The 12163-nt window shown below is 36.8% G+C and overlaps 1 protein-coding gene across 1 annotated transcript; it reads left to right on the top strand.

Annotated features, from left to right (window-relative positions):
* Positions 1–5822: 5822 nt before the first annotated feature.
* LOC118356630 (heat shock transcription factor, Y-linked-like) lies at positions 5823–7668 on the top strand. Its single transcript, XM_035725928.1, has 2 exons — positions 5823–6438; positions 6875–7668. Exons 1-2 carry the CDS (start codon positions 5926–5928, stop codon positions 7562–7564), a joined length of 1203 nt encoding a protein of 400 aa, XP_035581821.1. The 5' UTR covers positions 5823–5925; the 3' UTR covers positions 7565–7668.
* Positions 7669–12163: the final 4495 nt, after the last annotated feature.

The following is a 12163-nucleotide window of genomic DNA, read 5'->3' as shown; positions in this document are numbered from 1 at the left end:
ATTTCGTAATTTATTTAGTAAAGTAAAATAGGAGCAAATTAATAAACGAAATGTATTTGCTCGCCAGATATATTGACAATAAAGTGATACAAAGAATCAAGAATTTTTTTGATACTTGGTTATGAGTAATAGTTAAGATTTAGTAGGTGAGAAGTAAACACAGCATATACTTTTATCCCATTTTTCTCTGTAATAGAGGTGAATGATGCAAGAGACAGCGGGAGGGAATTTCACTGACACGTTCTCCCTCAGAATTTAGAATTCAAAAGTTCCCCTAATAAGAATAATCACTGAGAGACTTAGTTCTGACTCAGGTAGCACATATGTAGAAAACCTAGGGCTCATTTTTCTATAAAAAAAGCATTAAAAGTTGTAACTTCTTAAACTTTAAGATGTTTATTTTGTATGTCAAATAAAATATGCACCAGCTTGTGTGTAGTTAAATATTTTAATAAGATAAGAGAGTTTCGGGATGCCTGGGTGGCTCAGTCAGTTGAGCACCTGACTTGGTTTCAGCTTAGGTCACGATCTCAGGGTCCTGGGACGGAATCCCACACCGGGCTCCACACTCAGCATGGAGTCTGCTTCTCCCTCTGCTCCTTCTCTCTCTCTCAAATAAATAAATAAATAAAATCTTAGGAAAAAAAAAGATGAGTTTAGTTTTAAGACAGTGACTCTACTATTTGTTTTCATTTTTTATTGCTGAAAAATCAAAAGAGATTTAAAAGTTAAAACATTACAATTTTAATAAAATTTTGGTATTTTTGCTCTACCTACAAACTACTTTATTAATTGACTAATAAGGTGGTACAGATACGTAGTGGAGCTGCACAAAAGGACAAAGGCTGAAAATGCTAAGTACCTGAATAAATTTGTAAAATTGTTTTCCTTCAGTCTAAATCTGAGTGTTGACTATTGACACAAAAATAATGACAATGTACTATGGGTATATAAGGAAAAGTAAAATGCATTACATTGCCAAAGAGGCTTGTAAGAGAAGAAGGGAAATATATAATTTTCAGATGCTTTTACTGTACATGAAGAGATATAATATTCCTTGAAGGTAGATTAGAATAAGTTGAGGATGTGTATTATTAACTCAAAACAACAACTAACAATAAGACAGTTATAGCTAAAAAGCCAGCAAAAGAGATTAAGTAGAATAAAACATATTTGATAGGGTACGTAGAAAACTTTAATCAGTATATTAACTGTAAATGACTTATATGCCCTAATAAGGAGGCACAGCTTGTTGGGCTGGATTTTAAAAAACTCTAAGTGCTGCCTGCAAGCAATGCACACTAAATAAGAAAACAAAGGAGGCACCTGGGTGGCTCAGTGGGTTAAGCGTCTGCCTTCCGCTCAGGTCACGATCTCAGGGTCCTGGGATCTAGCCCCACATCAGGCTCCCTGCTCCGCGAGGAGCCTGCTTCTTCCTCTGCCTCTGTCTCCCCCACCTTGTGCTCTCTGCCTCTCTCAAATAAATGAATGGAAATCTTTAAAAAATAAAAATAAATAAGAAAAAAAATAGTAAGTAAAGATGAATTAATAAAACACAGGTAAAGGGATGGGAAAAAGTCGTAAAAGTACTAGTCATAAAAGAGCTTGGTGGTCAGATTAATATCAAAGTAGATTTCAGAGCAAAAAGCTGGGGATAACATAGATCACTTCCTAATGATAAATGATCAACTGATGTTCCAAAGCGAGTTCTGAAATCAGACTTTCTAGGTTAGAAATGCGGCTAAAACCAGTGGATGAAATTCTGAGGAGAAATTTAGTAATTGTGAGTGACCTCTGGGAGTGGTCAGATAGATATATCCAAATAAAAAATGGACTAAATTTCTTTCTTCCTATTTCTTTCTCTTTCTTTCTTCCTTCCTTCCTTTCTCTCTCTTTCTTTCTTTCTTTTTTTCAAGATTTTGTTTATTTGACAGAGAGAGACACAGGGAGAGAGGGAACACAAGCAGGGGGAGGGGAAGAGGGAGAAGCAGGCTTCCCGCCGAGGAGAGAGCACGATTTGGGCTCAGTCCCGGGACCCTGGGACCCTGGGACCATGACCTGAGCTGAAGGCAGACGCTTAACGAATGAGCCACCCAGGCGTCCCTTCCCCTTCATTTAAAAAAAGATTTATTTCACAGAGAGAGACACAGCGAGAGAGGGAACACAAGCAGCGGGAGCGGGAGAGGGAGAAGCAGGCTTCCCGCGGAGCAGGGAGCCCGATGCGGGCCTGGATCCCAGGACCTTGGGACCATGACCTGAGCTGAAGGCAGACGCTTAACGAATGAGCCACCCAGGCGCCTCCAAAATGGACTACATTTCTTATTAGCAGACGTGATCTATAAGAAATATGAAAGGAAGATATTTTCATAATGAATGGATCAAAAGGATAACATACGAAATACGTAATTTCTCAAAAGAGAGACAGTGTGTTTCTTAAAAGGACGAGATAGAAAGTATCCTGTAGCACTTACAACTACAGAGGAGAGAAGAGAATGGAACATTCATATCTACCTGTGAAGTACGTGTAAATATGGAAATATGAAATAGTCATTTGCAGATGATTTCACCACTCACCCAAAGATGTCATAAACATGTTCTTTTGAAATAATGTAAGCTAAAGATACAATGTTAGCAAAAGAAAGATGTTATTTTAAATGATTTTTAAATCCAGAGTGACTGCGTGAATAAGAAAAAAAGGAATGGAGAGAATGAAATACAGAAGAGTAGGTGAAAAGAGGGAGATCTAAGATATTACGAAAGGAGACGAGAAGCCTAAAGCAAGACATGACTAAATAACCGGAGACAACTGAGCTTAAGGGAAGAAGGAAATCAATATTGTAAGAAATGAAATCCATTATCTCCCCCAGCAATCCATAAGTCAAATGTATAGATATTAAAGATTATACCTTTCTCCCAGCCCAGCCCAGCCCACTCCTCTCTCCTCAGAACATGTAAGCTGACTTGTAAAGTTTATTTTTAGAAAATACCTGTGAAAACATCTACATACGGTAAAGCCTCAGAGTTTAAAAGTAGGTCATTGGCAGTGTACAAATTTAAAGTGTAAAGTTAAAGAGAACAGTCACAGAGTGAGGGAATTCAGGTGTACCTGGGTGCACTTTTTAAATTTCACATAGCCTGTGCTGCAAAACATCCGACTAACTCAAAATACACTGCCTTTCTGCCACTTGGTTGAGATTTATTTATTTTATTTATTTTTAATTTCTTTATTATGTTATGTCCCCATACGGTTGAGGTTTAGCTTAAAAAATTAAACAGTTCATCCTTCTACTAATTATTAACTACAAAATTTATAATCCATTAACCATTGTCCAACCTGAGAGTGCTCATCAGCATGTTCTCTTTTCTCACATAGAATCAGTTGCGGAGGCTTCAAGCCTCCAAGAAAAAAAAAAAAAACAAAAACCTAAAGTCACCAGATTTATGACAGATACAAGTATTGCAAAATATCTGGGTTTAGGCAGAGAAAGGGATAGGTAGAAGCAGCTGAAAAAGAGATGTTGGAGCTGCTCCTTATTTGCTGTCCTATAGTTTTGGAGCACGTTCCAACCATAAGGCATTTTATTTTCAACCTGAAATCTCTTAGGACTCCTACTGAAATGAGGGGCTTTACTCACCTAACATGACCGTTCCTGTCTCCTAGTTCATTTTGCAACCTTAACCTTCTCTCATCTGCCTGTTCCTTTTCATGTAGCCTCCAGGTTAAATATAACACAGACTGGAGGAATATAATTAAAAACAAAATCTGCACCCAGTCTATAAAACCTCTTCACAAAGACAGAAGAGAAAGAAAACAGTTTTGTGATAGAGTGTGCACCAACCAGAGAGAATGTAAGGTGCATCACATCTTAAGTGATAAAAAGATCGCAAAGACAGAAATCTTATTCTTCTATATAGCTAAGAAGATACAACCTATTCTATTCATGTTTTCCAGATAAAATAGCTCATGTCTTTTATCTTCATGGAGGTAAGGTTTAAAATTTAGAGTCAGATGAAATTTGAATTAGGCCATCTTTCCCTAAAATCCCCAAACTCTTCTTTCTCCCTACTTGATGAAACTTTTCTACATCTAATGTGATTTCTGCTTTCTGTTCCTCCCATTAACTCGCTGTTTTCTCTACATATACACACCATTGTTTGTAGCCGTAGATAATCACTAGGCCCCCCCAAAAATTGCATGTGGAAAATTAAGGAAATGCCGCAGAATATAAATACACATCTTTACAATTTTGCAAAAAAAAAAAAGTTTGAATGAAATAATTGTCAAAATCCATGAACCTGCATCTGGAGGGAGTATCTTTTTTTTTTTTTAAGATTTATTTTATTTATGTATTTGAGAGAGAGAGTTTGCACAAGTGGTGGAGCGGGGAAGGCGGGTAGGGACAGGATCTGAAGCAGACTCACAGCTGGGTGCGGAGCCTGAGTTGAGACTTGATTTCATGATCCTGAGGTCGTGACCTGAGCTAAAACCAAGAGTTGGATGCTTAACCAACAAAGCCACCCTGGAGGGAGTATCCTTTTATCTTCATGAAATATTTACTGATGTGAAAATGTTTATTACTTACTGTTAATACATAAAATTCTGGATTTAAAAAGTACATTAAACTAAGACATCCGCCTAATGCTGGTATCTCTTTCTGAGGCATGATAAAATACGGCAATTGTAAAAATAATTAATTTCTTCTACACGTATTAAAAAGACAAAGGAGTCACAATATCATACCATGAACCTACAGAAATTCTTACTGTAGGTGGAGTGTGGTTATTGCTAGACAGAAAAGGAACTTTTTACTCAGAATTGAGATTGCCTTACAAATGTACATTCTGTTTGTTGGGCACAAAGATTATCCCACATAATCTTTTTGTATAAATACATTGGCTGTTGCAATAAAAGCAATTTTCCCAAGAGACACATAGAAATAGATTTTATTTATAACACTGTCCTGTTATTTTTTTATCTCCGACTCTTTAGGATCTCATTCATGGTAGATCTCCTGACATCTCTTAAAATCTTTTACTTCCTATCTAACAGGTATTTACAGACATACCAAACAAAATCATATTTATTCCACTAATATGACTATGAAATGTATTTGATACTATTTAACACAGAATACTTACATAAGAGAAACAGATAAGTTAACTTTATATTCAGAAACTTAATTACATTTTATTTTAGTCAGTAATAACAACAGATTCAGGCTACTGTTAAAAAATTGAGGCAAAAAAAATTGAGGCAAAATACACATTATGTAAAAATAACCATTTCAAAATATAAAATTCAAGGGCAATTGTATCTTTGTAATGTTGTATCATATTACCTAATTCTTAAATATTTTCAACACCTTAAGAAAAAATCCTTTAAACAGAACTTTCCCTTCCCCTCTCACCTGGCCCAGGGCAACCACTAACTTGTGGTCTCAATGACTTTCTTTATATACAGGTTACACAGATTTAAGTTCCAAATCGTCAGGGCTTTTTAAATCTTTTGTTTTACTCATTTTTTTGCAGGTTTCACTTACCAGGTTTTATGTTATTGGCACCAACCTAGTAAGAGTGTGTTTAGAAGAAGGAAATAATTTTATATCAGGGGCTAAATATAATTATGTATTTATTTCTTTAAAAAATTTTGTGAAAATGAGATTTTGTACATCTTAGTTTTTTGGTCGCTGTCTACATAACTTTTATTTTAAGCACTGTATTTTAACTGAAATGAATTTCACAAGTAAACAGTCTGGCTTTAATTGCTAGGAAACAGGCATCTTGTGATGTCACAACTACTCAGGTGGTGGAGCATTGTGACGGTCTGGGTAGTCTATCTGCATAGGCCAGCCAAAGCGGCATTTGAAGCTGCAGTGTTCAAAACCATGCAGATGAGAAACGTAGCTGAAGGAAAACTTATTTGAGATGGCACATGTTTCTTCAGAAATTCAAGATGATTCTCCTAAAGATGGATCGACTGGTTCCGCAGCCTCCATTAGCGCTCATTTGTGTGATCACACATTCACTGGAGATGTGGACCTGAGGTCTATGATTGAAGAAAATGCTTTGCAGGCCTTGTCAGGAGGATCCTTGATAAAAAGACCACGTTACACATTCTGTGTCTCTGAACCAGATGAAGATAATGATTTTCTTTCTCTGACCTTTCCCAGGAAACTTTGGAAAATAGTTGAAAGTGATCAATTCAAGTCAATTTGGTGGGATGAGAAGGGAACTTTTATAGTGATTGATGAGGAACTCTTCAAGAAAGAAGTGTTGGAGAGAAAGGTTCCTTTCAGGATATTTGCAACTGGAAGTATGAAGAGTTTAGTTCGCCAGCTTAATCTTTATGGATTTAGTAAAGTGCGACAGAGTTTTCAAAGATCTGCTTCTCTGGCTGATTTTCTAGCAGAGGAAAAAGAAGTTTCTGTTTTAAGCAAGGTATGCAAAAATGTTATTACTTATATAAAGAATACATAAGATTTTTCCTTGTATAGCAGTAAATAGGTTCATATGTATAGGCTAAAGTCAGATTTTTTAAATATTTAATATTTTTTAAAAATTGAGGCCAGCTTAGGCATGAAACATTCAGGGTTATAAGAAATTTTGGTAGTATCTTTGACCCTTACCAATGAACTTCAATTTAAATAAGGTCCTGAAGCCACTTAAAGTGCTATTCACTGTTATTTGTAAATATATAACACATTTTCATGAACCGTAATTAAACGTTTGTTTCCAGTAAGTAAATTCTTAAAAATACTAACATACAAAATATATTATTTGATGACTTTTTGTGATGAAACTACAGTCAGATTTTATAGGTTATCTTCTATCTTAGTTGGAAATGTCACTTAGTAATGTTCTCCTTTGGTTTCAGTTACAGTACTATCATAATCCATATTTTAAACGAGGCTGCCCCCATCTTTTAGTAAGAATGAAAAGAAGAGTTGGGATTAAAAATGCTTCTACAGTTTCATTAGTTCAAGGTTTCAACAAGAAACCCTGCAGAGCAGTGGATAATGTGGAGAGACCTAATTCTGGTTTTGTTGTTGAAACTAGCGGAGAAAGGGTATGTTCAAACTCCACCAACGTAAATGTGCCTCTAATAAGGAAGCTTTCTCCCAGCCAGAGAATTGCTACTACAACGGCCCCTATGAGAAGTGATTTTTCTCCTGCATCAGCAATGTCAGTTAGACCACCGGGACAAATTGAAATGGAGCCACATGCTACTTTAAACCGGTTGACCACTTTCCACATGCACCCACATAGCAGCTACACTCAAGCAAATGGCCACATTGCGAACTTTGTTACAACTACAACTTCTGCATCTCAGTACCGTATCATATCTCCCTTACAGAGCAGTTATTTTGGAATGATGGTGGAGCCTTCCACTTTTCCAACTAGATATGCGGATTTGTCAGCCAGTGAGGCTCGTTTTTCTAACCTGCAACCGGCCGGCAACCCATGGTGCACAATGCCAATGATAGGGGGTACTTCTGCTGCCTCACTTTCAAGGTCAACTCATCAACCCTCTCCATCGTATGCACATCATCCTAATTACAACTGATCTGTCAAAGGACTATCATTATGCAAGATAACAAAGATTATCGTTTGTTGGCAATTGACCACATATTGGCAATTCTCTTGTTTGAACAATAAAATTACATGTTAGTCTTTATGGTTTCATTATGTTTATTTTTGAAATAGTTCAGAGTAAAAATCTTTATTTTATTTATCGTATTTTTTTTGTCATTTGGCAAGAACAGTTGACATACATCCTAAACAAATTATATGTATTTAAAAAAGAATAGGAGCAAAGGAAAAGAAGCATTTGGAGTTAAATAATTTCTGAAATAGTCCAGGATGAATAAAATGAGGGCATAAATTACAATGAAGTGGAAGGGGCTCTTTCTTCCTCCACTCCGGCTCAGGTTATGATCCCAGGGTCCTGGGATCGAGCCTTGCGTCCATTGCAGACTTGTGTCCTGAAGCAGACTCCTTCTCCCTTTGCCGTTCCGCCTACTTGTATGTGCTCTGCAATAAATAAAATCTTTAAAAAATTGATGTGGAAGAGATACATGTCAATGAAATCCAGAAAAGACAAATATATAATATTCACTTTAGTATTTTCTCAATTACATTATATTCTCCCAGTTATTTAGAAGAGTCCTTGGATTTTAGTTGGCAAAGGTTGTCTTCATTAAAAAATACATTCATAGTGGAAAGTATAACACTCTCACCAGTTCAGCAACCATTATGTGATCACATGCTGCAGTCATGGGCTGCATGTCTCAGAATGTTGTGTAATTTTACAGGTGGTATTATCAAAGGCCTGTTTTGCCTGTTTTGCCCTAGTGATCTCAAAACATTCCATTTGTGCCTTCATTTCCTTCATTTCCCCTCATTAGCCCACCTTTTATATTTTTCAATGGATACATTTATGTTGCTTTCTGATTCCATCCACAGCCTATTTTAGGCTTAAGTCCTTATGCTGTTTTTGATGCCTTTTAAATTCTGAGCCTTGAAATTCAGTATAGTTAACAAGACTTTAGAGACAACTGTTTACCTGAGCACGTTCATAAGTTTCTATTACATTCACACTCTTTTTAGCCATGCCAATTCCCATCATACAACTCTTGGTTTGAATCCCTTTACTTTGTCTTGGACATCAGCACAGATTGAGCACAATTACTGTCATATTTGACAGTATTTTTATATGTATATATTGAATGAACAATAAATGAATGTTGGTTTAAGCCAATGAAAATCTACTTTTTGTGACGGAACATCCCATGTCTTTTCCTATTATCATAATTGGTCTTACTCTTCACTGGAAATTTTCTTTCAAGAGTAGCTCACAGTTATGTACACTCCAGATAACGAGTTTGACTTAAGGAAACTAGCATCACGAGTTATCACTGCATGCACTAATTTTTAGTTTCCAGTTTTTTGGCCATTATGCAAACTTGGATATTCCAGTTAATGCCACTATAAAGGCTTTTTTGTGTCCTGTTTCATTGAAATATAGGATTATTTCTCTGCCTGTCACAATATCTTCTCCATCTTCTGCTTTCACAAGTCATTCCCTGAGAGAATTTGCTGCATACTTACCAGCTCTGTGTCTACGGCAGTATCCCAGCTAGTGTGCAGTACAATGACAAAATTCATTCCCTTGGCCTCTGAGATAGCTGGAATTGAGATGAAATCCAGACCTGAACAATCCATTCTTGTCATCCTACTGCATGAACACATATTTTCAAACTGTGTCTACACAGGAAGAGTTTGCAATCATTACTCTGTATAAGGAATCCCGGTTTCTTCCTGGAGTTTCATGAGAATACCATGGTCATCTATGCCCATATGCTGTTAATCACCATTATTTAGTTCTCAGATGTGTAATTATAGAGGATATAGTTTAACAAAATGGTTAAATGTTATACATAAATGTTTCTTTTTTTTGGTCAATATTTGTTTTTTAATATTATTATGTTATGTTAGTCACCATACAACACATCACTAGTTTTTGACGTGGTGATTCATGATCCATTGTTTTCATATAACACCCAGTGCTCCATTCAGTATGTGCCCTCCTTAATGCCCGTCACCATGCTAACCAATCCCCTCTCCCCTCTAAAACCCTGTTTGTTTTTCAGAGTCCATAGTCTCTCATCTCTCATGGTTCGTCTCTTCCTCCGATTTCTGCCCCCTTCATTTTACCCTTCCTTCTCCTAATGTCCTCCATGCTGTTCCTTATGTTCCACAAATAAGTGAAACCATATGATAATTGACTTTCTCTGCTTTACTTATTTCACTTAGCATCATCTCCTCCAGTCCCATCCATGTTGATGTAAAAGTTGGGTATTCATCCTTTCTGATGGCTGGGTAATATTCCATTGTATATATGGACCACATCTTCTTTATCCATTCATCTGCTGAAGGGCATCTCGGCTCTTTCCACAGTTTGGCTATTGCGGACATTGTTGCTATGAACATTGGAGTGCATATGGCCCTTCTTTTCACTACATCTGTGTCTTTGGGGTAAATACCCAGGAGCGCAATTGCTGGGTCATAGGGTAGCTCTATTTTTAAATTTTTGAAGAACCTCCACACTGTTTTCTAAAGTGGCTGTACCAACTTGCATTCCCACCAACAGTGTAAGAGGGTTCCCCTTTCTCCACAACTTCTCCAACATTTGTTGTTTCTTTCCCTGTCCATTTTTGCCATTCTAACTGGTGTAAGGTGGTATCTCAATGTGGTTTTGATTTGAATATCCCTGATGACTAATGATGATGAACATTTTTTTCATGTGTCTCTTAGCCATTTGTATGTCTTCTTCAGAGAAATGTCTTTTCACATCTTCTGCCCACTTTTTGACTTGATTATTTGTTTTTTTGGCTGTTGAGTTTGAGAAGTTCTTTATAGATCTTGGATATCAGCCCTTTACCTGAGTGTCTTTTGCAAATATCTTCTCCCATTCTGTGGGTTGCCTCTTTGTTTTGTTGACTGTTTCCTTTGCTGTGCAGAAGCTTTTTATCTTGATGAAGTCCCAAAAGTTCATTTTTGCTTTTGTTTCACTAGCTTTTGGAGAAGTATCTTGAAAGAAGTTGCTGTGGGCAACGTCAGGGAGGTTATTACCTATGTTCTCCTCTAGGATTTTGATGGATTCCTGTCTCACATTGAGGTCTTTCATCCACTTTGAGTTTATCTTTGTGAATGGTGTTAGAGAATGGTCGAGTTTCATTCTTCTGCATGTGGCTGTCCAAAATTCCCAGCACCATTTATTGAAGAGACTGACTTTTTTCCATTGCATGTTTTTTCCTGCTTTGTCTAAGATTATTTGACTATAGAGTTGAGGGTCCGTAACTGGGCTCTCTATTCTGTTCCATTGGTCTATATGTCCGTTTTTGTGCCAGTACCATGCTGTCTTGGTGATAACAGCTTTGTAATATAGCTTGAAATCAGGCAACGTGATTATCTAATTTCTCTTTTTCAGTTGCATTGTTAGTGTGTAAGAAAGCAACTGATTTCTGTGCGTTGATTTTTATCCTGCCACATTACTGAATTGTTGTATGAGTTCTAGTACTTTGGGGGTGGAGTCTTCTGGATTTTCCACATAAAGTATCATGTCATCTGCGAAAAGAGAGAGTTTGACATCTTCTTGCCAATTTGAATAACTTTATTTCTTTTTGTTGTCTGATTGCTGTTGCTAGGACTTCTAGTACTATATTGAACAATAGTGGCGAGAGTGGACATCCTTGACGTGTTCTCAGCTTTTCCCCATTGAGGATATTCGCTGTGGGTTTTTCATAGATGGATTTTATGAAGTTGAGGAATGATCCTTCTATCCCTATACTCTGAAGAGTTTTAATCAGTAAAGGATGGTGTATTTTCTCAAATGCTTTTTCTGCATCAATTGAGAGGACCATATGGTTCTTCTCCCTCCTCTTTTAATGTGTTCTATCACATTGATTGATTTGCAAATGTTGAGCCACCCTTGCCTCCCAGGGATAAATCCCACTTAGTTGTGGTGGATGATCCTTTTAATGTGTTGTTGGATCCTATTAGCTAGGATTTTGTTGAGGATTTTGGAATACATATTCATCAGGGATATCAGTCTGAAATTCTCCTTTTTGATGAGGTCTTTGCCTGGTTTGGGGATTAAGGTAATGCTGGCCTCATAGAATGAGCTTGGAAGTTTTCCTTCTGTCTCTATTTTTTGAAACAGCTTCAGGAGATTAGGTATTATTTCTTCTTTGAATGTTTGGTAGAATTCCCCAAGGAATCCATCAGGCCCTTGACTCCTGTTTTTTGGGAGGTTTTTGATCACTGCTTCAATCTCGTTACTGGTTATTGGCCTATTCAGGTTGTCAATTTCTTCCTGTTTCAGTCTTGGCAGCTTATAGGTTTCCAAGAAGGCCTCCATTTCATCCAGATTGCTCGGTTTATTGTTATATAGTTATTGATAATAATTTTAATAATTGTTTCTATTTCCTTGGTGTTAGTCATGATCTCTCCCCTTTCATCCATAATTTTATTAATTTGGGTCCTTTCTCTTTTCTTTTGGATAAGTCTGGCCAGTGGTTTATTGATCTTATTAATTCTTTCAAAGAACCAACTTCTAATTTTGCTGATCTGATCTACTGTGTTTCTGATTTCTAATTCATTG

Source organism: Zalophus californianus, chromosome Y (assembly GCF_009762305.2).
Source record: "Zalophus californianus isolate mZalCal1 chromosome Y, mZalCal1.pri.v2, whole genome shotgun sequence".
NCBI lineage: Eukaryota > Metazoa > Chordata > Mammalia > Carnivora > Otariidae > Zalophus > Zalophus californianus.
This window is presented reverse-complemented; position numbering and strand designations above follow the sequence as displayed.